A 27,699-nucleotide genomic window follows, 5' to 3' on the forward strand; every position below is an offset into this window, starting at 1 on the left:
TTGTATGAGAAAGGCCCTCGTGAACACCACGAATGAAGAAAACGCGTTTACACCGGGAGTTTTCTCGTTAACACAGAAGTTTTGAACATCGAAACGCGGCTTTATTTTTTTATTTTTTACAAATCGCCGGAGCAGGAATAAGGAGAGGAAATCCGAAACGCTTGCATTTATTCCCTCAGCCATTTTGCCAGCGGCTATTTATTCTCGGTATGCAACCCAACCGCAACTCCGTGCCAAACAAGTGAAGCGGAGATGGGTCTGCTCTGCAACATCTGAACTCAACTATTTCCAGCGCTGCGTTGCTTGTGTTGACGGGGGGGAAGGATGGAGTGCTACCTGTTGGGGATTTACCTGTTCCTCGCGCTTGCCCTGCTGCCCCGGTCGAGCGGCACCACGGCCAAGGAGATCACCTGTCAGGAGATAGCCGTTCCTCTGTGCAAGGGCATCGGCTACAACTACACCTACATGCCCAACCAGTTCAACCACGACACGCAGGATGAAGCCGGCTTGGAGGTGCATCAGTTCTGGCCTCTGGTGGAGATCCAGTGCTCCCCGGATCTCAAGTTCTTCCTGTGCAGCATGTACACCCCCATATGCCTGGAGGACTATAAGAAACCCCTGCCGCCGTGCCGGAGTGTATGCGAGCGCGCGAAGGCTGGCTGCGCCCCGCTCATGCGGCAATACGGCTTCCCTTGGCCGGATCGGATGAAGTGCGACTCGCTGCCCGTGCAGGGCGCGCCAGACACGCTGTGCATGGACTACAACCGAACCGACTCCACCACAGTGTCGCCGGTGCTGTCCAAACCCACCAACTACCCAAGCAAAGCCTTAAACCCGCACAAAAAGAAAAGCGGACGCGCTGGCGTCGGACCCAAAGCGACTAAACCCTGCGAGCCGGGCTGCCAGTGCCGCGCGCCGATGGTGGCGGTGAACAGCGACAGACACCCGCTGTATAACCGCGTCAAGACGGGTCAGATCCCCAACTGCGCCATGCCCTGCCACAACCCGTATTTCACCCAGGACGAGCGGACTTTCACGGCCTTCTGGATCGGACTTTGGTCGGTGTTATGCTTCATATCCACCTTCGCCACCGTTGCAACCTTTCTAATCGACATGGAGCGGTTTAAATACCCCGAGCGCCCGATAATTTTCCTTTCGGCGTGTTACATGTTTGTGTCGATCGGTTACATTGTGCGACTGATCGCCGGGCACGAAAAGGTGGCCTGTAACCGGGAGTATGACGTGGAGCACATTCACTACGAGACCACCGGCCCCGCGCTGTGCACCGTTGTGTTTTTGCTGATTTATTTCTTCGGGATGGCCAGCTCGATATGGTGGGTCATCCTCTCGCTCACCTGGTTTCTCGCAGCGGGCATGAAGTGGGGCAACGAGGCCATCGCGGGATACTCTCAGTACTTCCACCTGGCCGCTTGGCTCATCCCGTCCATGAAGTCCATCGCCGTGCTCGCGCTGAGCTCGGTGGACGGCGACCCGGTCGCAGGGATCTGCTATGTGGGCAACCAGAACTTGGACAACCTGCGGGGCTTCGTGTTGGCCCCGCTAGTGATCTACCTGTTCATCGGCACCATGTTTCTTTTGGCTGGATTTGTGTCGCTCTTTAGAATCAGAAGTGTCATTAAGCAAGGTGGCACTAAAACTGACAAACTGGAGAAGCTGATGATCCGAATCGGGATCTTCACGGTGCTCTACACGGTTCCCGCCACCATCATCGTGGCGTGTTACTTCTACGAGCAGCATAACAGACAGAGTTGGGAGATCACACACAACTGCTCGTGTTTATTAGAGCAGGAGATCAAGAGGCCGGACTATGCCGTGTTCATGCTCAAATACTTTATGTGCCTTCTGGTGGGCATCACCTCTGGAGTTTGGACCTGGTCCGGGAAGACGCTGGAGTCCTGGAGGAGTTTCTGCACGCGCTGCTGCTGGGGCAGTAAGGGCTCCGGTGGCTCCATGTACAGTGACGTCAGCACGGGATTAACGTGGAGGTCCGGTACCGCCAGCTCAGTGTCGTGCCCCAAACAGATGCCTTTGTCCCAGGTCTGAAACAAGAAAACCCTATTAATTGTTTGGGGGGTCTCTTAGCCTTTCAGTCATTTGCATACAAATGAACTTGTTGATGGTTTCTATTAGCTGAAGAACTGGTTGAAACAATGCAGAAACAATTACGTTTCGCTAATTCCATTCTATTGATATGGACATGACATGCAATCAGTCATTCTTAAGGAGAATTTGGGCATTATTGTTCCTAGTGGAGTAACACACGTCCCCAACTTGCAGCATTTGTCTCCTTCACACTCTTTTTTTTCCAAGATTTACGCATTTCAATTAATAGTAAAATTCCATCCGATTGAAATATTCCTTACATGTTATTCATATTGTGAAGTATAGAGTAAAAACTGGAGCTTAATAACCATTTATACTAAAGTATATTTCTTAATGGAACATTTAGGCTAGTTTATGTGATTTGTATTCCCAAATAAAATAAATAAATAAAATATTACTAAGCTCTAGTTTTATTACTCATTTAAAATTATAATATGAATAATATGTAAGGATTCAATTCGATGGAATCTTACTATGAAATGAAAATCTTGAAAAAAGGCGTAATATTTTTCTGAGTGTACTTTTACACGTTGTTGTAAGACAAGTTTTGAATTGTCTGAACAATCAAAGATGGTTTGAATAAGCCTTAATGTCTTAGTGCCCAATTGTTATTGTTGTTATTGTTATTATATACGGGTTGTTGTTGTTTTTTTAAAAATGCGAAATGTATTTATACGAACTTGTAAATGGTGTATAAAAGAAGATTTATAAATTTATTGTACATTTGTATATAGTGTAGATGCCACATGAAAAGCAAATATGACTTTTATTTTGACAATAAAAACTTTTTGAGGAATCTGTATTTCTGGATTAATGAGTGCTCCGCATCTCCGCTGCTCTTTGTGGTCACTCCCATTGAAGATGCTTTTGTGGAGGAACTCTTTTAGCGATCTGAGGCCTAATTAGAGACAAGGGCCTTGTGCTGGAGAATCTCCGTAATTGTTGAACCCTTCACGTGCTGCTTGCTACTTAATTTACTAAAAGAGGGCCGGGGACCGGGGTTTAAATGCAGGAAACCGGGCCTTTTCATCTGGGGAAACTTTGATCTTTCTTTTAAAGTCTAGAATAAAGGTGCCATGTAGATAGAACCTTTAGACTGATGCGCCAAGTTTTTTCATGTCTAATTTGAGACCGTTGTCCTTTGATCGACGTTATAGAAATGATTTGAAGCTCGGGGCCCCAGCCATGTTTTGTTAGAGAGAACCTGTGACAGTTTAATTTTATTTAACACTATCAAAACGTCCTTTTTGAACTTCAGCTGTGGTATTAATGGTAGTTAGACTCACAGGAATGGTGAATGGAAACCTACAGGTGGTCCCTTGCGTAAGACCCTTTTTGTGGAGTGGAGTTTCTTAGACAAAGAATGACACAGAAAGTGTTGTAAAATGAAATGGTTCGTTTTGAATCCTTATAATGTTACTTGGAATGTTTTATTTCTCTGTATTTTTAGCCAAAGTAAAAGGGTTGGTAACCCGGGTTTAATCAACTTATCCAACTCATTTCATACTCAGCCTAACTCCAAGGAAACCAGAGTGCTTATGAGAAATCATTTACTCAATTAGACTCTAATGCAACGATCTATGATCTAAAATCCTCTGGCCTTTAATAAAGTCAGTTAATAGTGATACTTTTCAAGGAGTGTTTAGCTCAGACATGTCATAATGGCCTGGTTTCGCAGACAGGGCTTATATTAAGCCAGGATTAGGCCTTAGTTCAATTAGGAGATTTAAGTAGCTTTTATAAACGTGTGTTAAAAAAATAAATAAATAAAAAAGATTACTGGTTTGCATATTGAGACAAAACAATGGCACTGACACGTTTATGTTTTCAGTTAAAACCGCTCAAACATGCAATTCAGTCTGGGACGAGTTTAAACCTTATCTATGAAAGCTGGGGTTAGAGTTGCAAGATCTTTTCCCCATTTTCTGTTAACACTTCATTTAAAAACTTGATGTGGTATTTCCATCTTCACCTTTACATGTGCAAAACAAACATTATGTTGCATTCATGATACTTCAAAAAGAGAAGGTAGGAAATTATAAACCGGTGTAAAGTTGTCCTTCATAAAAAATAAGACATGTTTAGAAAGCAAAGTACAATATTTGAACAACAATCAGAGTGCATTCCTATGAATCTTCTGACAACAATTACGACTTATTGTGATGTACTGTGTCTCCACCTAGCGGCCACTGTGAAGAATTACACAAAAATAAAGGGTTTATTAAATTACATTAAAAAAAAGCTTAAAGGGATAGTTCATCCAAAAATGAAAATTGTCATCATTTACTCACAAAGTTGTTCCAAACCTGTATGAATTTCTGTCTTCTGCTGAACACAAAAGGTATTTTGAAGAATGTTGGTAACCAGACAGTTTTTGTGAGTCCCAGCATGACTTCTGTAATTGTTTTTTCCTAAAGTCAATGGGGGCAGCAACTGTTTAATTACCAACATTCTTTAAATTGTCTTATTTTGTGTTCAGCAGAAGAAATAAATGTATAGAGGTTTGGAATGGAACAACTTTATGGTGAGAAAATGATGACAACATTTTCATTTTTGGGTGATCGAACTACACCTTTAAATTGCAAGATTTTATCATCTTAAATGAACTACACATTATCGGATGATTTCTTAAGTTACACGTATCAGATAGTTCGAGGCTGTAAAAGTGCTAACGATATGTAAATGTCTACACATCCGAGAGCAATACGGAACATTAAGTGCATTGTGTGTGTTCTGTGTGAAAATGTTTAAGTGTTAACTTTTACAGATAGCCTAAATGAATGAATCAAATCTTCTGATCACCCATTATTTCAATGTAAATGTGTCGCTGACAGAACATAAACAGTTAACTATGAGAAAGTGTTGAAAAGTTAAATATTAAAAAAGGCCTATGCCTATGAATAATTATATTCACAATCATTTACTTTTAATTATTGTTGCGAGTTAATCAATATTATGATAGTAAAACCATGATACTACAGCAACCATTTGTAGTAGAATGTGTTAACAATTCACTTTACAGACAGAATACAACCATTGAGAGGCAAAACTTGCATACGAATTGTTGGCGCTCAGAATGTCAAACTCTCAGTCTCAGACGTTAAATCCCAGGTCGCTTTATACCAAATATTATACATACATATACATATGTTATGTGACATGCAAATACAATTTCGACCCATCTAATTGACTAATTCTATGAAATAAATCAATACAAGTAAAACCTTCATCGAGAAACCGGAAACGACCGTGATTTGTCTTTACTCTATTGCGCTGAGAAAAGTAACAGATAACACGTGACAACACCGTCCACGCGCTGCCACAGTCTACAATCATTTATACCCGAATAACGTGTCTTAAAATCTTTAATATAGATTGAATTGATAATCCACAAGGAAAAGTTAAAACAATAAAAATATTATTTAAGGCAAGGCAAGTTTATTTATATAACACATTTCATACACTATGGCAATTCAAAGTGCTTTACAGAAAGGAATTATAATAAACACACAATAAAAGCAAGGACAATTAAAACAGTTTAAATATAAATTAAAATAGATATATGGTACAGTTATAAAATTAATTAAAAGAGTAAAAAGATGATACATAGATCAACTTCTCATCTGGCAAAACACAGACCTGTGTTTTAATAAAAACCTGTGTATGCCTATTGTATTTTTCACAACTCCCAGTTTTTACCCAGTTTATTTTCCCATGGTGATTACACTGTGTCTGTGGTGTTTCTTACGTAACATTAGGCTATGTGTGTTAAATTTCCTTGATTTAACACAGCCTTACCTGACCAAATAAAGACAACTTCCGGGGCGCTAGATAACGCCCATTTTAGATCCCTGGCTGCGATCAATTCTAGTTAAACCTAAAAAAAAACAACAAAAAAAACGAACTGACGCCAGAGGAGTGCATTACCAACTCCTGCCAGCAGAGGGAAGTATGTATCAGTGAGAGCAGTAACAGTGGAAGCTGCACACAGGTGACAGTCAAGTTCCTTGGTTTCAAACCAATTTAGGACAGTATTTCACCTTGAATGTCATATCAAGAACAAACTCAAAAAACAACCTTCATTCTTTGGAAAAAAAAAACACGTTGTGCAATACAATGCATTAATGCGGTGACAATATGATAACATCCATCAGAGGGCAATTCTCTCACATCATATTTAAAAAACGCAGATAATTGGCAAATTGCAACAACAACAACAACAACAACCACAACAACAAAAGTTTTCAAAAAGCCTCAAGGATGTGATTTTATATGCTGGACATAGCCTATTACAGAATTGTCGTAGTCCTTATAAACACCTTTAGCTTCCCCTGTTGATAATCTAATGCAACAAATTGCTGTAAAAGGTAAATACTATTTTATAATGTTACAGTATAGTTTTAGCTTGTTACAATAGGCCTATGGATACATGCAAGCAGTTAATTTATACATTTGATTTATTCCCTGAGTCTACTTTATTCCCTGAGTACTTTTGAAGCAGTCCATAATGCCTAGCAGCTAGCAGCATCAGTGTTGTATAAGGAAACATCATAAATAGACAGGTCTCTGGCGTGTTTAGTAAGACACATGACTAACATTGTGAGGACAGAAGGGCTGCGGTCTAGGTGACTGTCCAAAGCTAACACGTCCAATCGTTTGCATGTTGCGGCTAGCTTCTGAGAGTCTGAAATGCGTGCATTGTCTTGCTCTCGTGTTACACCAGATTATGGAGCTCTATTTTAAGTGTTTGTTCTAAAGCTCCAAACCAAAGTCCAGCGGGTCCTTGAAATAGTGTTACAAGCTACCTCCATGAATACAAAAGCAGTCTGGACAGTAATTGCTTTATGTATGGAGTGCTGTTGATTGAGACTTGACAGTCCCTGAGATTTTGCAGGCTAGAGGATTTTGGAGGCCCTTTAAAGCAGGTAGCACCTTCGTACCCTCAGGGTTGTTCTTTTTTGGTGGCCACCCCAGTTGAAGCAGAAAGTATGTCAGTCTTAGCTTTTCATCCTCACAGATCTTGGGTGGTTGCAACCGGCCTGTTTTTAGAACGGCCTTAGCTGTCCCCCGATTGTAGCAGGGTCAAGGCAGGTCAAGGCCCGTCTGCTTGGTGAAAGAAAGAGCTAACACAAACATAAGAGAGGCAGGTGGATGCAGATAGGCGTAGTTGATCCAATGGTTGTTGGCATGTATCCATGACGTTGACATCTTCTAATAATACCTCGCATTTCACCGTGCTTCTACAAGCAATCTATTCCGGTCAAGTTCCAAACAACTTTTCTTTGCAACGTACGTGCGTTTGAAATGCCACTTCAGAACTTACAATGCATGAGAATACATGCTAAAAATGCCAGTAGACACATTCATATGGATAGTCTTCTGAAGTAACAGTCAAACCCACTCCGATTTCTTCTCCTGGCCATCTCCACCGCAAGTCGGTATGTCTTCACCAGTAGTCATTTCTACCAGAGTGTATTGCCCTGATCTTCTGGTACACACCGCGATTGCTCCCGAGACATCAATTACACTTTGAGCAGCTAGTTTGTCCCTTCGTGGAGGGGGTGGAGGTTTGAGACGACCGTGTTTGCTAACTCGGATGGTTTTAGGACTTCCCAAAGGCACAGTGGGGTACAGTGCCACTTCACTGCCCTCTCTTACCATCCCCTCTTCTTGGTTGGGTTGGTAGCTGCTGTTATCATCATTGTTGTTGGAACCAGGCATTCCAGAAATTGTAGACATTCCTCCAAGAGGTAAGGGTGGTGGAGGGTCGTCCTCCAAAAGCACAGAAGCTGCTTCATCGCCACTCAATTTTCTGGTCCCTCTTTTGCGGAACCCTCCCGGTCCCTTCACGTCTTGATTTGGCGGGATGCTGACATCCGCACCTTGATTCACATTCCCTGACAGGTAGTACTGCTCCTCTGCGTACATCTTCTCCACCAGCATCTTTCTTTTGCTTTTTTGCCTCACGGAGCGCTTGATGGCACATATAATGTCGCACATGTTTAGCAGCAAGGACAAAGCAGCTCCCCCCAACATGAAGTTCAGCAGGATGGTTTTCTCAGTGGGTCTAGAGATGTAGCAGTCCACTATGGTTGTGCAGGGTGTCTGCTGACACATGAAGCGTCTGGGGATGTGGAAGCCAAACAAGTAATAATGGGCAGCTCCAAATCCAGCTTCTACAAGTATCCGAAGCAACAGATGCAAGATGTAGGCTCCTGTGAAGTACTGCACTCGCCCCTTCTCAGCCTTCACAACGGTCTTACAAAGAGATGCTTTCCCGAACGATTCTTGATAGTCTGCTTTTATGGACTCAGAAGTTCCGCTATCAGCAGCTATGCCAGAACTCACTTTGTGGATCACATAGATGACAAACATCATGTAGGGAAGGCACAGGGTGGTGAGCTGCACCAGCCAGAATCGGAAAAGGGAAAGAGGGGCAAACATGTCATAGCACACATTGGCACAACCAGGCTGAATGGTGTTACACACAAATCGCTCCTGCTCATCCTGGTAGAGGGGATAACCAGCAAACAGCAAGACAGGGATCCTTAGGAATACCACCAATATGAGCCATGCTTTCCCTAAGGAAAGAAAGAGAGCATCCAGTTGATACAGATCTTATTCTGAAATAAACTATAATGTTCCTTTTCAAATTGGTCTGGAAATTTACTTAATATTGTTCAATTTAACAAAAAAACGTAGCCATTCTTTTGACAAATGAAAGTTCAGTATTGTTTCAATGTCAATATATAAGATATGCCTCAATTGTTTTAGAGTATATGTAGAAGAACATTGTATCATATAAATGTTGTGCTTGATATTCTGCGGATATTGTTTTTGATGTTATGGCTTTGCCTAAATACTTTTTACAATATTTCTAATATCTACGTTAAAGCGATTTCCTCACTTTACAGACATTTTAGAGAAGATTTATACAAGTAAAACATCTTTGGTTGCACTTTCTTTTACAGTATGCACACTTAACGTACTGGTAATATAAGGTAACTACATGGGTTAAAGTTAGGTTTAGGGGTAGGATCAGGGTTAGTTGCTAGTTATTACTCAGGTATAACTATAATAACTACATCGTATGTACATGGGGAACAGGACTGTAAAATAAAGTGCTGCTTCATCTTTATTTTGCATTATGCATAAACTGACTAAACTCTGTAAATACTAAACAATGATACAATGGCCCCAAAAAGTATGTGGACAGTTCAGAATGTAAAAATATAATTGCATGGGATACTAAATAAATAAATAAACAAACATGTGGCATCTGCCAGCAAATTAGCTTTTTTTTTTAAATGAAGGAACTGGTGTCAAGGTGATTTTCAGTGGATAAAGTCAGGTGTAGTTTATCACATTTATTACCAACATCCACTAATGTTTGACAACCAGCAAGTGTCCAAATACTTCTCTTCAAACAGTATATCTATTGTTTTATAATTTAAAATCTAACTAACTTATGTGCATGTAAAAATGTGCTATCTTTAAAATGAATGGTGGTTTTTGAAATCAAATACAATAACATTCAAACATTGTTGGTGTAGTTTAAATGCACAAATACTTTCTGGAGCTTCTGTATAAATGCGTTATTAAATAGTAAAAGTGTACACATACCTGTGAGGGTGACGTTGTGGTTCAGTGTTATGAATATCATGCCTGATGCAGCCAGTTTAGCCATGCCAGCAGATTTAGGCCTCCAAACCTCAAGAGTACAGCACAGAATATCTCGCTGGTCAAAGCACAGCCCACATAAGAAAACCAGTTTTACAGACGGTATTAAACTCAGTCCAAGCAGGCATTAAAAATAAACCCCATTTACAAGCACTCAAAATCCTGTTCAGCTCCTTTTATACCAGGTCCGGTGTAATCCGCGACGGCAAGACCCACGAGTAACCACCAACTTGGCTTCCTATCTTACCTCTTCCTCCGTCCTGACAACAACTGTTCTCAGACAACAGAAGACGAGAGATGTGAGCTCCATTGTGGGGCTATTCTTACCCACCAAAGGCATGTCGGCACGCAGGCCTTGCTGTGATATTTGGGCTCTGTTTGTCCTTACAGGAGAATAACTAGCTGCATCAGGCATCAAATAACCCGTATTAAATCTCATGATGATGGAAAGTATTTCAATGCCAGTTCGTAGAGGGTCTTGAGTGGCATAATCCTTAGGAAATACTTTTTGTGTCGACATGAGTTTATTTTGGTGCATTTGTTTCACGCAGCAACTTTAATGGTTTCACTTTATTTTTATGGTCCCTTTAACACATTCTGTTGACTATATGTAACGCTGCACTCACATGTCTACTAACTCTCATTAGAGTGTTAGTTGAGTATTAGTAGACTGGTAGGGTTAGTGTTAGAATAAGTTGTAGTTGCAAAGTTATTTTGTCAACAGAATGTTCAAAAGAGACCATCAAAATAAAGTGTTACCAATTTAATTTGAAAACTTTGAATCTGAAAGCTATGAGGTCCCTGTTTGGTTGGCTTCTGTTAGCGATGCGCTAGGTTGTTATTATACGTTATTAAAAAGAAGCCCCTCTTTAGCTCTGTCCTTGAGGTGTTTGACATGACTGGATGCCTCGGGATCATAGTAGATCACGATGGAATCTCTAGAAGCTTTTAGACCTCTCTAAATGACCTCTGATTGAGGAACATCTACAGGGCTTTTGAAGGACTTGCGTTCTAATGAATGGAGACACATAGATACACAAATTATATATTGGCAGCTGCTAGTGAACACTTTTGATATTTTGAAGGCATTGAGGGAAGTTGTAGTGGAACTAAGTCTGTAAGTTTATAATGTTATTCATTAACAAGTTTATTAAAGGCTGTTTTGCATCGTACTTTCTTGGGTTCTGCTTAAATATTATTATTAATCTGTCTCTGGGAATCACGTAGGGAGATTTCTTTTTTTTTGGAATGTGTTTATAAGATTAATTACACTAGGAGTACAGCAAATTGCATCCTGTTTTGAAAGTGAGAAGGCGAACAACAGTTTAATGTTATGCCTGCATGGAAAAGACAATGCAAATCATACAGCATTTGCAAGTCTAACCAAATTAGTTATTTTCAACACACGAATACATTTCCCACATTTGTGCTGATTGGCAATTCAGAGCAGATGACTGTTAATACAGCCTTAAATATTTCAATAATGTCTTCTTTCTAGCCTCTGTATCTCTGTAATTGGATTAGCTGGCCAACTCTGCTGGATAAAGGTCCATTTTAAGGCAACTAGCAATGGCGTAGTTCACCAGGGACACATTTAGAGGCGCAAAGCCGAAGACTTAGGATGGAAATGAATAGACCATATGCGAAGTACAGAATGACCTGCCTGTATTATAGCTAATGCATTATTTTTGGATACATGTCATTGAACTATTTATTTCATATAATTAAATTAATGCAATGTATGGCTATATATATATATGCCTGGTTTCTAGGTAAATTGCATCAAATAGGCTTTATAGCTCCAACATTCCATTTTTTAAAGCAATGAACTGTTATTCGTAGTATTAATATTATTAGTATACTAATAATAAAACACTTTGATTTATATATGGTACCTCTCTTAAAGGTAGGGTTTCCTTTTCCTTTATGATCTATTTGTGCATGATTTGCAAAGTTACAAAGCTCACAGTGCTTTGTAACGGGACACAAGGATTTCTTTTAACAGTGAACACTGATCCAGACCTGCCTAAAATGCCTCGATCGAAGCCCAGATATTATTTACGCAAACGTCTACATCACAGTGTGAAACATTAGCACATGCCCACCTAAAAGCATGAAAGAAGAAAAGGCTTCAGTGAATTGTAATGTTGTCCCCGTGTTGTGGACATGCTGTGCGTTTCGATGCAAAAGCAAATCCGTCCTTTGTTTATCCTTCCAAAAATGGATGAAACCAGGAATTGCAAAATTGGTTCCAATCGATCTGCTTGATCATCTGCATTTTCAGAATCTGACACAGGCCCTGACACAGTAAAACTGATGAAATGATTAAAGGGGTGGTAAAATGCCATTTTCACAAGATGTAAAATAAATCTCTGATGTCCCCAGAGTGTGTGTGTGTGTGTGTGTGTGAAGTTTTAGCACAAAATACCCCACAGATATTTTTATAGCATGTTAAAGTTGTCAGTTTTTGAGGGTTTGCAAAAACGCACCGTTTTGTGCCTGGCTCTTCAAATGCAAATGAGCTGCTGCAGGGGCGGGGTTTCAAGAGCTAATGTGTGTTAGCAGCTGCGTTACCTCACGCAGACACACTAAAATGACAGAAACTGTTCTGTCTTTAATGTTAAAACGGAGTCAGACAAAGATGGAGAGACTCAAGAAGAAGTGACAACATGTAGAAGCAACAGGACGTCTCTGAATGGTTAGTTGATGAATTTATGTTGCTGATGTGGAGTTAACTATCTTCAATTAGCATATTCTGTCATGGTAATCTATAAATCGCTCGTATAGGAACTGTTGTGAGATGCACACAGAGCGACTATCTATTGCATGTGAAAAGATGGATGCTAAAGTTTGAGCTGACTCACAAATGTACTCGACTACAACAACTCTTCCTCTTCTCAACATGGACTGCGTGTTCCGGGGGCGGGGCTTATGTACATTTTAGGGTTGTGATGTCACTAACCCCGGAGGAATGTCATGTAGTCCCTACCAGCCGTTTGTTGTAGTCCTTTTCTTTAAAAGCAAATATCTTCCTTTGCTTTGAACTTTGTAACTTTGCAGATTTTGTTTATGCTCAAACAGCAACATTACACACTAACTAAAGTTAGAAAAGTGAAATTGGCTCAATGAGAAATAATATGTCAGACTAAGTGAAAAATTTAGATGTTATCAGTCACTAGAAAATTTTGACTTGGGGATGTAATTTTTTTTTACTGTGTATATTTTATATATAATGTAGTCCCAAATCCTGCAAAATGCAAACAGGCTCAATGAAAACACATCAAATGAGTTTTATTGCAACTTTAAAAGTTTATTCTTGTGGCGGTTTCTAAACATTGCTTCTGAACTGGGAGCATCAGTTAAAATCATAGTCCGAGAACCAAAGAAACTGCATGCAACCATTGTAGCCTCCAGCTCCTGGGCGGACATGACCACAGGCGACTGGGTTCACTTAGTTAAACAGAAAGTAGAATGAACTAAGATCATATAGGAGATAGGATTCAGCCTTTGGCACAATGAAAACAGATACCGAGGAAGGGTTTGACCTTTGGAACAGAAACAAATGACAACAACAATGTAGTATTCATGATAACAGGCATACAACCAGTGACTGGATATAAAATTAAAACTCACAACTACAGCAGTTTTCTTATTTTCACAGGAAACCATTTATAGTATAAATGTTCTGAAAGATCTGAATTTGTAATTTCCTAGAAATTGCAAATTAAAACGAGAAGGATTACAGAGAGACAGATGGAAAGATCAAGAGAGAGGTATTAAATAAGAATCAAAAAACTCTGCAGAGGTAGAGTTCAGTGCACACGGCTAACACAAGCCACTCGCCTCGGGTTTACAACACCGTCTTCAGATCCAACGCTGGGCCGCTTCCTCACATGCTCACAGAAAATAAATAGAATAATACAATCTTCAAATGCTTTTAATCAGTCTTTCGATTTATGATTCTGTTTTCCTTCCCCTTGAACGCTTTCCCAGACTTCAAACCATTTCCAACACTCTTAAAATGTGCAGAGGGAGTCTAAAGCGCCGCCATTTACAAAGAACAGATCTTCCTTGAGAAGAACATCCTTCATCTTCAGGGAATAAACCAAAACAAATATCTGAAGTTTCACGTTTTGTCCAGAATGTTTTTCACAAGATAATTAGATAAAGCTAAAAAGTAATTAGACACGAGTGCTGAATCTCACAAAACAGTCAAGAACATGTCTCTGGGTCATATTTCACCTCAGAATCAAAAGAAATTTAAAAAATATATATTGTATGTATAAGATAATTAAGCCTATTAACCACATTTTCTCCCAAAATTTTTTAATTCGTATGGAAACTTGTTTACGTCAAAGTTTGTTTACGGCGACTTGAATTGTATAAACTCACATTTGTGAGAAAAAAAGGTCAGAATTGACTATTGCTTGCAATTCCATTCACAATAAATTCTGTATTCTGACTTTATTCTCAGAAACTCACCATTGTGAGATAAAAAGTTGCAATTACCTTATATGACAATAAATAAAATATATGGTCCTAAATTAGGCTTAATTGTCCTACATGCAAAATATAATTTCCTATATTGTCTTTTGATTTTGCAAACAATGCATAACCTTCGTATGTCCAGTTGGATGTGTTAACATCACATAGCCGACTCACTGTATTGTATACAAAGACACAAAGTGTGCAGATTATATAAGATTAAACTATTTAAGTAAATTTGTTAAGACTTTTTTTGGGGCATTGGAGATGCAATACAAATAAAATAAAATCTAGATTATAATCAATGTAAGAATAAACACGCACTGCTTGAAAATAATGGCCATTTTGATGTCATTGTAGAAAGAAGTACGGAAAATTGCTTTCTTTTATCGTTGCTGCTAAAATGAAAAGTTACATTCATGTCAACATAACCTTGGGAAATTGCTTTACCACTTTTTATGGCGCATAAAAAAAGGTTTAACTCAACTGGAAATTCAATTGAGGACAGAATAAAGAAAAACAACTCAATAACAGCGCTTCGAAACTGTGTCAGATCCCAGAAAGACTGACTTATCCCTGACAAAACAACCAACATATTTATATCTTTTTTTCAAATTCTTATCCATCACTGTCCAGATTTGTTTACGAATTAAGCAAACTAAATACCGGTCACATATACATATCTCAAGATCATAATTTAATTTCTTTAAGTAGGTTTAAGTATGTACAATATACAAAAGATATTTTTGGAAGTTCTAATTCTGAATATGTCTCAGTCTCTCTTAGCAGACGGATCACATTAACGAATCATAATCACATCTAATTCGCAATTCAACACTTGCTGATCTTTTGAACTGGGAAGAACCGATTTCAAAACTTCTTTTGATAAAAAATTATGTTGATGTCTTAATGAGAATGGAGGATAGCATGGTTCATTTTGATATTCTATATCTAAGGCCATATTCCCGCTGAACGCAGGCACCACAGGTGATGGCAGTGGATACAGCAGGAACTCAATTCAATTTAATTGACAAATAAAACACTGCAATCTGTCCGAACATTTGAATCGCAGTGAAGCCTCACCTTTAATCGCATGTTTTCGGACTTCAAGACATCAATTGTAATCAAAAGGAACAAATGAACTCCAATCTTTCGAGCAGGTTTTGTATACAATAGAGCACAGAGCATGTATTGCTTTGAGAATTTGGACACAGCATGTGTATTAAACCATCGAATGTTGAAGCGAAGGGTGAGACGGGTATAAAAATAATAAGAATGTGAAGGTTACACAAGGTCATGGAACGTCATCGTTGGCTTTGTAGAAAGAAAAAAAACGTTGATTACTGTATTAAGACATCCAATTTCAGTCTATTTTGACATTGCAAATTTTAAATTGAAACGTATTTTTTTCCAATCATCCAATTATTGTAATTTCCGCTTCAAAATGAAGTCGCAGGAACGTCACATAAAAACGCACAACACTCTCCTTTTGTAAATACAAAGCCAACTTCCATTAAGACTAAATGACACAAACTGCCTTGATCAAGTATTACAAATTGGAAAAAAGGATAAAAAAAAATGAATAAAAATAATAAAAATAATAATCAGACTAAACAGATATCCAAATTGTATATTTTCCCATTAATGTGCATTATTAAAGACTAATTTCAGATTAATAAACCGTCATTAAGGATGCTTTTAATTTAATTAAAATAAATCTTAAACAAAATGTTAAATAACAGTATGTGTAACTACAGTGGTGATTTAATAGTGTGATCAGCTCACAGAAAAAAAAATACTTTTAGGAATGATATCTTGAGAAGTGGTTGATTTTGGCCATCTTGATACGACATCCAGGAGAAACTTTTCGAACCAGAGAAGATCATGGTGCGAATACTTTATCACCGAGAATGGCAAACACGTATGACACAGAGCTGTTGGAATGCTGGTCCAGTCATTGGGCATCTTTCTCCCCCATTTATATATCCTCCTGTTTTTCTCAACTGCAGTAGCAGTGTCCTCCTCCTCTCTCTCTCCCTCTCTCTCTCTCTCTCTCTCTCTCTCTCTCCTCTAAGCCACCGGTTGGAAAGTGATCTTTGTGTGGGTGTCTCGTATATACAGCAGCCATACGACCAGCAGGGAGAAAGGCTCAAGAGTCTTGTGGAGGTACGAAGCATGTGTGTGTCCTCTTAGAGAACGCTTCTTCCGACAGTTTCTTTTTCTCAGTCTCTCGTGAAAGTCCCCAACGTCCACCGATATTAGGATATGATGGCCGGGGACCATCTGACCACTGTCAGGTTATCTGCACTCACTGAGCGCTTCTTGGCTCCTTTTCTCAAGTCTTTATATTTGTCGTCACAAAGCCTGGAGATCGCCTGTGAGAAACATGAGAAGGGGAGATGGACACAATTGAATTTATTCCTGTGATCAAAGCTGAATTTTCAGCATCATTACCTTCAGAAATCATTCTAACATGATGATTTGCTGCTCAAGAAACATTTCTGATTATCATCAATGTTGAAAACAGTTGTGCTGCTTTTTATATTTTTGTGGAAACCGCGACACATTTTTCACGATTCTTTAATGAATCGAATGTTCAAAAGAACAACTTGTTTTATAACATTTTAAAATGTAAAACAAAAAGAAACATTTTAAACCTCTTAACAGTCACTTTTTCCAATATAGTTTAATTTTCTTTTATAAAACACTTTCTTAAAAAAAATCTTAATGACCCCGATCATTTTAATGATGAACTTTTCAACAATTTCTACATTTGTATTTTCAGTCTCTGAGATTTTAATGAGACCATGAAATTGCCTTTTCTCAGCTACAAATACAGCTTTAATTAGTTCCATTTAATAACACTGATCATATTAGGAAAAAATAACATTTAAGCATGTAAATTACTTTTAAAGCTTTTCTAAATGTCTTTGACTAAGGCCCAGAAAGCTATTTTTAAATGTTTCCAGGTTTTTCATGACTGTGGAACTGGACTATCTGAAAACTTTCCCTGAACTGGGTCTGAATGGAAATAGGCAACAGCTTAAAAGTATAATTATAGTGTATATATCTGTATATAATTCTATTAAATACAGTATTTTGATTCTGTAGAACAAACCACCCAAAGCTGCCCTTACTCAAGTTGTTCCCCAAGGTTCTCTTCTAGGCCCTTTTTATTTCTAAATTATCTACATTATTATTATTATCTGCTGAATTATGAGAGATGACAATAACATTGAGTTGAAACAGAATTATCTAAATACACATTTTATACAAGTGAGTGTCACAAAAGTATTGGCCAAACCTGTATTTTCGGATGCACCAACCACATTTCCAAGTACAAAAGCCTCCAAGAATAAGCCAGAAAAAGTTTAAATATTGAGATACAGCTTTCGTCCGTTATTTTGAGATGACAGCTGATTGTGTGTGGGAGTGTATAAAGAGGGCCAGTGCAGTATGGAAGCAAAGGGCTGGTCCTCGTGAAAGAACTGGATCACAAACCACTGACTGACTGATTGAGCTGTCCACCCACAGACCACTGACTCTAGATGGGCTAGTTACTAGTACACCACCAAAAGCAACCACACACACACACACACACGCACGCACGCACGCAGTCGCACGCACGCACGCGCAACTGAACTAACATCATTATAGGCCTGGTCTTGTCAGGACTGTAATTGGGCAACATTGAGGCTGAGCGCTGGCAAAAGACACACATGGGGATTCAGGCGAGGTAATTACTCAGCCCTGCTGCTACTGAACCAATACAACATGTCACCATATTCCTTTTTTGAGAGTTGTAACAAAGCAAGCTTTTAAGTTTCACTGCCATATTCCTTATAACTTGCTGAAATAGATTCAATTTAACAATCTGCCAAAATATTGAACTTTCTTAGATAACATAGAAACCATAGCACACTGGGATGTGAATGTGCTCTTAAATGACAGTCTTAGTTAAATATCATGAGCTATATAATGTGTGTTAGTGATCTGAAGTGGTATTGACCCCCTCACCTCCAGTTTCTGGGCCTTGTCTCTGCTGAGAGGCTCCAGGGGAAAGTTGAGGTTGTTCGCCTCGGAAAGTGAACGCAAGTCAAAATAGTACTTGGCATAGACGCTCGATGGAACGTTAATATTGAACTGCAGCAGCTCCAGAAACTGCCGCTCCAACTCGTTCCTGGAGGGAGAGAAAGAAAGCAAAGATAATTAGCTTTGTGCATGTTCCTTTTGACATTTGTCAGTGGGCGGAAATAAGCGAAAAGAAAATCTTGACAGTCTAGCTATTCAAGAAAAGCAGTCTTTTCATTTTAAAACCTCAATTCTGAGAAGAAACTACCAGTTCTGATCATTCGTTCATATTAAAAATCTTCCTTTATACATCCCCAAATTTCACAGCACTAACAAAACTTCTTTCCTACCAACCACATAATTATTCCAACTGACCAACTAAATATAGCCAACAGTGACGCTCCTGACAAAAAAAAGCTAATAAACACTGACAAACCCACACTCTCTGGTCCTCTGCTGTCTGTGGTATACTTTGAGGACAATATAACAGCCTCCGTCACTGAATTTATAGTCAGGACGGTCTTTAAAATAACTGTGTACTCGGCAGGAGTTGAAAGGACAGATGTGACAACATGCTGAAAGTGTCAAGTATTTATTTTTATTTGTCAGGTCAATTTCTTGTTACTTTACCTTCAGATACATTATATATGGTACCTTGATTTCTTCAGATGCTAAAAAGACATATCTTACAAGCATTAATAGCTATGTTTCCATCAAAGGTTGCAGAAGCCATTGTAGCAGTTTTTTCCATAAAAAACTACTTGCACATCAGAGCATGCAGGCGACAAGCGATGACAAACGCTGCGGTGTTATCTGGCATTTGGAGGCGGATGCCTGATGTTTGTGAATGCAATCTTGTGTGACTGTTCTGAGAGCCAAATCATTCCAAATCATTTTGATGGCAGACTTTGGCTCAAACATTTCAAAATGACTAAAACAACTTTTGAGATGGTGTGCAATTTGAGTTTGGTCTACTGGTTAGTCCAGTTATCCAATCATATGATATGTTGTTGTGACAAAGTCATGCGTATATAGGAATTTATTTGGTAAATGTGTTTCTATCATAGTTTAAGCACGTCTTCTTATCGGATAAAAATCAGTGCATACTTTGTTTATGTGAAATTGTACGATTTTATGCACATCTTGCCATCCCATTCAGAGTTTTTAAGTGATATGTGGATGGATACATAGCTAATGTAGTATCTAATTGTTGTTCCACAATATTTTTGTATTAACATTACATTAGATTTTTTTTCCTGGTACTGAAAGTCTGCCATTTTGAAAACAAAAAAACACTCACATGTCTTCCACTGTGATGTCTTTGAGGATCTGGCAGTAGTCGACATTCCATACGGCCTGATCATCCCACACCTTTGACGCCAACAGGATGGCACCCAAAACGATCCTCTTCCAGTTAGCAGGACAGATATCAATCTCTGCATATGTTAATAATCTCTCCAGATAAACCTGAGAAAAAAACAAAAGAGAGAGAGGAAGTGCTTCATTAAGTTTATTCCAGAGACATTATCATAATTAAGTTTAACATAAATGAGAATTGATTAATGGTCATTATTCAAAATCAAAGTAAAGCAGAGCTTGGCAATCAAGTCAGCAGTAAAGAAACCAATGTTTGCTTTTAGATTCTGGTGTCTGACCCTTGCGTTTCTGTTTTTGGAGCAAGGTTATTACAGCGTCACTACAAATATGCGATTGCTGCAAGACTGACACTCGGGTCAGAGAGCACGTATGTCGAAAGACAAACAAACACGAATGCTCAGCCGACCAACACAAACACCTGATGCCTCACTGGTAACAAGCTGCAATCCGAATACCATCCAGTTATACTACGACACTAACACGCACCATTTAAATATAATGATTATGAAGAACTTCAGTTATGTCTCAGGCCCCATCATTGCACAGAGACAGCATTCAGAATTAAAAACGACTTGCCTCTAGCATATGACTACGGCTGCTTTTCAGTCCTAGTTCTAGTGCTGCTTTTGACACTATATATCATGGCACATTCTTACATAGATTAGAAAACTCCACCGGTAACCAAGGACAGGCATTAAGCTGGTTTAGGGTTTAGGTCCTCCTTATCTGACCATTACCAATTTGTTTGTTTACTAGCAATTCTGACACTGGTAAAGTATGGAGTGCCACAAGGATCTATGTCAGGCCCCCTGCTGTTTTAATTCTACATGCTGCCCCTCTGAAATATTATAAAGAAACATGTTTGTTTTTTTCACCACCAATGTAGTTTTTTCCTTGACATGATCACCTGTGAATGCTCACTGGGGCTCAAAGAGATGCAAGATTGCTTTTAAATGAGGTCAAATGACACTGTATCATTGAAACATGTATTCATTTGTAAATATGTATTGTGAAAAGAACCAGACAAGTGGATTATACTGAGCTCTGATTACTGTTTTTAAGGCTATTGAAAGCCACTAGCCTTTATGAAAAAAAGTACTAAAGCATAAAACAAGTGTTTTGTTTATTTATAAATAAAAAGGAGTGTAGAAGTCACAGCCACAATATTTTGGGTGGTTTCCCAGGTGCTACTATGTTGTTACAAAAGTATTTGGGGTCATTTTTAGCATGTAGCTAAGCTAAAAGGTCTGACTACCGGTACTTTAAAAAAGAACAGCAATTCTTTACATGTCACATGCTTCGAGGAATTTGTTTGTGTCTGTAGGATGTTACAAGTCAAAGTCTACTGCTATGTTTAGGGGCCAAATATGAGCACTAGTGATGGTTGCCTTATTAACACCAATCATTTTTCTTTGAGTACTTCTAAAAGAAAGTTATACACATTGCTTATTGAGTGGGTGAATTGCAAGTCTGTGTTCTGTTGACCTAGTGTATGACAGTATGCTGTAGCCATGGGCGTCTTTAGCATTCAGAAACACTGCTGACAGATGTAGGCGAACAAAGACGTCCTTATGAAATGAAAAGCGCATGATGTATGCAATTAGAAAAGAGACGTAGAAGCACTAACCCTCACATACACACTCGATGGGGGACAGCAATGTCAAATAATATTAATTGGCCCACAGTGGGAGAGAAATCTAATAAGAGACCAATTTTGTTAGTAGAAAGTGTCAGACAGAAATCACACGTTTAATTGGTTCGACTGCATTGCAGGGCTCCAGCTCACCCGTGGGCAACTGTGTGCAAAATATGTGCTAATGAAAACATGTCTGTGTATATAGCTAGCCTCCTGTACGCAACTCAAGATGAACTCTAGGTAGTGCCAGCAAACTACACACCTACAACCATTCACAAATCAACAACTTCATTCATAATCATCAACGACAGTCAGACTCAGCACCTTCCAGAAAAACACTAACCTGGGTAGAGCTATTAAAACTAAATTGAGTTTTTATTCAGTTGAGTCATAAACATTAAGAGTCAAACAGTGGAGTCATAAACATTAAATTAATTAACATCAGTTACCATAAAGCTGTCCCGGCAGGTGTTTTTTGCAAGCTTTATTCATATATTATTTTAGTGTCTTTTAATATTTTAAATTAGCTTCAAATTTAATTAAAGTTTTAGTAATTTGTTTTGCGTTTTACATTTTTGTTAATTTCGATTCTGCTGTACTTTATTTTATTTCAGTTTTAGTCATTTTAATACTTTAACTTTGTCCATTTATCCAAATTTTTCATTTTATTTAAGCTTCATTTCTTTAATTGGATAGTGTAAAGTGTCATACAGCCTGCCATGAAGATCACGATTTGCCGTGACTCAAAGTTTCCTTTCAATAACTGAAGGAGCAGCAACAGCCAATCAGATTCCACCGGCATCTCTGCACCTGTTGGCCCCTACAGGTCAAGGAACAGGCTCAGTCTGTCTCAATCTACATTTAGCAACAAAGTCACAAACAATCTGTCTATCTGAGAAGTCTATCAATTCACAGATGCGCAGTCTAACTCAGACGCAAATCTCAATCTCACACATAATAGCTACGCTGAAGCGACACTCATAAAAACAGCACTTATTATTAGTCCCAAACTTTTGACTAAAAGTATTGAGTCTGGACAGTTTTTTTCCCAGGCCAAGAACAATCTAGGAAGAAAATATCTGATATGGAAAGTGATTAACCACAGTAAGCTTTTTAATGAGATGTGTAGGGGCGAGCACATCTGAAATAATTGCTACTGCAATAATAAACACAATAGTCTACAATAAAGTACAGACAATACCGAAATAAGCACAGGGACATTTTTTCCAGGCATCTAGAAGTAACAAACTGATTAAATTGCATCAAGCTAGCAAATCTGATTGCAGCTTACAAGTTCAAGAACATGCTTGCCATTTTTGTATATATAATATTATACACACAACAGATGGTCTATGAACAGTCGATGGGACCCATCTGAGCCATAGCATAGATTATAACCCTATTAAACACACTACATCCTCTATACTTCCCCTTAAGCCCATCTCAACCATTCACAGCCTCTTGTATGTCTAGAGCTGCTTTAATGGCACCTCATAAACGTATTTGGTTGGGAAAGTGAGAAGGGATGAGCCTTCAAAAGAAGGATTTCATCATAGAGGAGGAACAGTCTCACACACACACACACACACAGCTGCTGGGCTTAGCACCAGCCAATAAAGCAGTAAATATGACAACCATTTTCACCTGAGTGATGGTAAATCCACTTCACTTATGGTAAACCCTATTTTAACTTGCTCTACCAGCCAATCCAAAAACGACAAAGGGGAACTTTCATTGGGCCAGTATTAAGTCACATGACCTGTCACTCACCAGAGTAACTACGGCACACTCAGCTGTGAGCTGGGCGGCACTGAAGAGCGTACGGACGAATCGGTAGATCTGCTTCTGTTCCGGGTCGTGCTTCTCATAGTCTGACGGCACCTCCGATTTCTGTGGGAAGACGACGTTCAGGACATTCTGTGCAGGGTGTAATTAAACAGCTTATAAATGAGCTGCAGATATTAAACACTTACTGTAAGTGGATGAAGTTTTTCATCAAAAATGTCTAACAGCATTCGCCCGTCCACATTTCTGTAAGGAGAAGGGTTCATGAAATTAGATTAGGGAAGACTGGTCCTTATTGTTCATATCATGCATTACAGAACTACAAAGGAAACTCTGTCATGATACATTTTTAATGTTTCCAAAACCTTCTCTGAAAGTTACATTTCAACAGCGCTGATGCCTTGAAGTTTGAAGGTTATAAAGGATTACGGGTTTATATGGTATTAAGGATTTGAGAGAAAGATAGGCACAAAGTCCAAAAAGCAGATAGAAAAGACAGAGATATAAAGTGTATTGTCAAGTAAAGATAGATAGACAAAACTATTAATTGATAGATCACTCTTCACACACACACACACACACACACACACACACACACACACACACACACACACACACACACGGCAATCAATCTTTCCTTCACCCACAGTGCATTGCAACACATGTGGTTGAGAGTATTTGGATCCCTGAGTCCAAACCCATTTAAGAAACTCCAGCCTGTCTTTGTGAAGCGCGACACACACTGCTGGACTTCACACACCACACAAAAGCACAGTTTTCCTGCAGTGCCATTCATACGGTAGTGTGTAGTCACTCAAACACACACGTTTCCCTGAGCTCTCATTGTAACGGCACCTGATCTGATGATGATAAAACACATACCTGTTCTTTATATGGTAGTATATTGCGAGGGAGACACTGCAAACAGAAGAAACAACAGAGAGAAGTTGATTTAATGTAGTAATAATCAACAACATGACGCAACATTAAATTCAATCTAAAGGTGACCAGCGGCATTTCTGTGAACCTGTAGATAGTGTTAGCAGTGAATTGTGAAGCGATAACATGGTCCTTTGCTGACTGCACAATGTGCACAGAACATAATATGCTATTCTTTTTAATGAATCAGTAGAACTGTCCAGTGAATAAGTAGAATCGGAAAACACCACAGTATGTACAGTATGATGTGTGTAAATCACGGAAAAACTAATATCTTAGTAAATCCATACATCATCCCATATCAATTATCAAAATATTTTGGGTAAATTTTGCATATACATTGTCCAATATTTGATATGTAATTGTGCATGTTCATTTGAGCTATTAAACAATAATTTAATAACACTGTTAAATGTAATCTTTAGCAAATGTTTGATACTATACATTATAATGTGTCATTGATTTTAGATTTTTGTTGTATTCATTTTTTTATTCAGAATATGTAGCGGCCATTTATAGGTTGTTAGCTTATTATTGATCAGAACTTTAATAGGGGTGCATAGCATACCTAAACCTATTAAATCCATAAAGTGACATAGAATGTGATCTGACAGACCGGCAAATTATACGGAATCAAAAAGAGTCGTCACTGGTTTGAATCAGTCACTTCTCTCTTCCTCACTTCCTTATTGAATCAGCTCAGATGTCGAACTCACTCATTATACCAATGGATATAACTGAACAACCTAAGAAGTTATTAAGCTCAATTTCAAAAGGTTTTTCTTTCAAAATGATCTTTCCACATCCTCAAAAGGACATTTCAATCCGTTTCAGCTTCAATGAATTCACTCATTTGGATCCTGTTCACACCTGGTATTAAGATGTGTTTTTGTTGATAAAATCACACAGATGACGCTAAACACAGGTGTAAACAGTGGGTGCGTCCCATTCGCATTCTATCCGTCCTAAATAGTATTCGAAAATAGAACTAGTACGTCCCAAATCGTAGTATGTTGAAATGAGTGTTCCAAAGACACCCGGATGGTCTACTATTTCCGGTCAGAATCCGAAGTGCAGATCGATGAACACTCTAACGGCTGATATTGCCCACAACCCATCGTGATTAATTATCAGTATCTAACCTGACAAAAATGTATTTATTCAATGTTGTCCACATTATATTGCATCTGCAGCAGCTTGTGAACTTTTGTAAAGATATGTTTAGCCATTAACTTTAAAAATGCATCATTACATTCAAATTCCAAACACATGAGGAGACTCTCCGCATGACAGACCCGCGACTGGCAGAGGAACGTGCGACTACATTTCTCTCCGAAACGGTAGGAAATTAAATTAGATTGAATGGAGGATTTGAACTGTGACAAGATGATTGACAGGGCAGTTTACGGTGACAGGATGCACGCGACAGATCTGTCCATAAAAGATGTGTGTCCCAAAGCTTGCCTACTCTTTTGCTACACACACTCAAAAGTACTTTTTCTCCACAAAAAGAGTACATACTTTAAGGGCGTAGAAGAATAAGTAGGCAAATTGGGACGCAGCCAGGGTCTAAAACGTTTTGAGCTCGTCCACTTTCGACCACTTCCAGAGGAAGTCGGAAACGCATTCGACCGGATCTCTAACGAAAGACAAACCAAGCACAATGTTCTCTGACCTTCCCTGATTTCTAACACACATTCACAGCTTTCGCCGTGGTCTTGTGGCTGTCAGTGTAGAAACGAAAGCTGACGCTCTCCGTATGTTTTTCTGTCGGCGCCGGTCGCATTCATATGTAAATTAGGTGAGCTTATTTCATCCATTAGATCGAAAGATCTGAATAAGCCCATCATTTACCCGGCCATAGACCCTCCCCTCGAAGAAATCAGGACAGAAGTGGTTGAAAGTGGACTAAAGACACGGATTAAAACACCAGGTGTAAACGGCTATGCGTCTCCCTCATCAACTCGTGATTCGATCGACCAAAACAACTTGGATATACCAATCACGCACAGCTCAATAACGGTTACACGGAGGATTCGAGTACCATTTGATGGTGTATTTGAGGTTGGGTTGGCTGACGGTGCTGTCATCCAGGAAGATCGTCGAACAGGAGCTGTACTTGCGTCTCATTGGACCAGACGGATGTTGCTGAAGACAAGGACACACAGGGTGCAAACTAAAACATCAGTTATTCTCAAACGCACACACACTTTCAGCAAGCAGGCCACCTGCAGCCCCAAAAAACCCATTATCATCTAATTTATACCCGAGTGATTCTCACTTAATGTGTGCATTAGTGTGTATAAGAATCCCAATCCAGTACAACACAAACATAGTAATGTATTATGCAACTTACTAGAAAATGTATAGCAAGATATCAAACTGATAAGCAACATTAATAATGCAAATAAATCATTAAAATGTCAAAACAGATACAGTATCACATGGAAAGTAAAAGAGCAGTGAGCAAATATTTACCTTTGACTCCGCAATGTGTGTTAACTTGCAAAGCAAGTAAAAGACATTAAAATAGGAACAAAGCATAAGCTAGTCATAGGAAATTTAGTATGAAGAGCATGCGGTAATGAAATGAATATAATCAAGCAATGCATATTAAATCATTTATATAGAATTAAAGCATCGAACAGAAAAGAAATGCAGTTACTGATGCAACACAAGCCCAGAAACTCATGCAATGTTGGCTTGTGCATTCTCATGTGGTGGCTGACTGTTGGATTCGATTAGTTCTGTGAGTGTCGAGACACTTGGGGAAATATCTTCATTCCAGACACAAGCATTATGAGAATCACACTACCAGAAGACATAACCACTGATGCCATCGCAGCTGCGGCTGCTACTCACATGGTTGACGTACAGGCTTTTCCGTTTTTCCCGAACTGTAAAGAGAAACGCATAATTACCAACACTAGCACACCAGTCGATACAGTTAATTACAGTACGACAAAAACACAAGGGCCACAATTACTGTGATGTCAGTAACATTAAGAGGGAAGTATCTTGTCAACAGTTCGGGGGGCAGACAAATGAAAAAGAAAAGCTGGTTGGCTTCGCATAGACTTATTTTTGAGTATCAGCATGAAGTCTGGTCCACTTTGGAGCTTATTCGAGCCAAGAACTGCCAAATTAAGCCACACGTACACTTCAGTTTTGTACCCGGATGACCTCCTCCTTCCGGCGAGATTCTGAAGTGTGCATACATTGGACGCTTTACTATCCCATGAGGCCACGGGAGAGGATTTGCGAATGAAAGTGGAGCGACGCACCTGACGCTGGTCACGTGATAACAACAACATGGCGAATATAGTACATCCAGATTACATTAATACAATACAGAAAATACTTTTTTAGCAGCAGTGTACGAATTATCTCGGACGCAGCCTTTCAAAGTATACTCCATTTGATTTATGCGTGAGCACAGGCATTTGACTCATGTGCGCTAGAAAGATTCATCATTGTACAGGGTCCGTTCTATTTCTCTCCGGAAGTCATGAGCAATAAAAATGTCTTTATACTCATTAGATTAGAGTTGTGTGTATCTCTTAAAACCCTTCATATGTGCGCTTTCTTTTTCGATTCTGAAA

General features: G+C 39.0%; 3 protein-coding genes across 4 annotated transcripts in view; 1 reads left to right on the forward strand and 2 right to left on the reverse strand.

Annotated features, from left to right (window-relative positions):
- fzd8a (frizzled class receptor 8a) lies at positions 1 to 2,919 on the forward strand. The gene has a single exon (XM_079602726.1). It carries the CDS (start codon positions 325 to 327, stop codon positions 2,062 to 2,064), a length of 1,740 nt encoding a protein of 579 aa, XP_079458852.1. The 5' UTR covers positions 1 to 324; the 3' UTR covers positions 2,065 to 2,919.
- Positions 2,920 to 7,163: 4,244 nt separating this feature from the next.
- gjd4 (gap junction protein delta 4) lies at positions 7,164 to 10,069 on the reverse strand. Its single transcript, XM_079602177.1, has 2 exons — positions 9,748 to 10,069; positions 7,164 to 8,705 (listed from the first exon to the last, which is right to left on the reverse strand). Exons 1-2 carry the CDS (start codon positions 9,809 to 9,811, stop codon positions 7,516 to 7,518), a joined length of 1,254 nt encoding a protein of 417 aa, XP_079458303.1. The 5' UTR covers positions 9,812 to 10,069; the 3' UTR covers positions 7,164 to 7,515.
- Positions 10,070 to 16,035: 5,966 nt separating this feature from the next.
- Positions 16,036 to 27,699, reverse strand: part of ccny (cyclin Y) — a 46,051-nt gene continuing 34,387 nt past the window's right edge. For both annotated transcript variants that reach the window (XM_079601878.1, XM_079601877.1), the window contains 8 exons: positions 26,960 to 26,994; positions 26,142 to 26,245; positions 24,041 to 24,076; positions 23,347 to 23,404; positions 23,144 to 23,263; positions 19,661 to 19,827; positions 18,307 to 18,469; positions 16,036 to 16,664 (listed from right to left, as the gene is read on the reverse strand). In XM_079601878.1, coding sequence (XP_079458004.1) covers positions 16,548 to 16,664; positions 18,307 to 18,469; positions 19,661 to 19,827; positions 23,144 to 23,263; positions 23,347 to 23,404; positions 24,041 to 24,076; positions 26,142 to 26,245; positions 26,960 to 26,994 — 800 coding nt within the window. In that variant the 3' untranslated portion in view covers positions 16,036 to 16,547. The remainder of the gene's footprint in view (positions 16,665 to 18,306; positions 18,470 to 19,660; positions 19,828 to 23,143; positions 23,264 to 23,346; positions 23,405 to 24,040; positions 24,077 to 26,141; positions 26,246 to 26,959; positions 26,995 to 27,699) is intronic.

The sequence above is a fragment of the Phoxinus phoxinus genome (genome assembly GCF_949152265.1).
Source record: "Phoxinus phoxinus genome assembly, chromosome: 24".
Lineage (NCBI taxonomy): Eukaryota > Metazoa > Chordata > Actinopteri > Cypriniformes > Leuciscidae > Phoxinus > Phoxinus phoxinus.

What these genes read in the sequence shown, in the direction of transcription:
- fzd8a (XM_079602726.1), top strand. Translation starts at nt 325, where the DNA reads ATGGAGTGCTACCTGTTGGGGATTTACCTGTTCCTCGCGCTTGCCCTG.
- gjd4 (XM_079602177.1), bottom strand. Translation starts at nt 9,811, where the DNA reads ATGGCTAAACTGGCTGCATCAGGCATGATATTCATAACACTGAACCAC. An exon ending in CCACAACGTCACCCTCACAG is followed by an intron (nt 8,706 to 9,747) that starts GTATGTGTACAC and finishes TTCTTTCCTTAG; the next exon opens with GGAAAGCATGGCTCATATTG.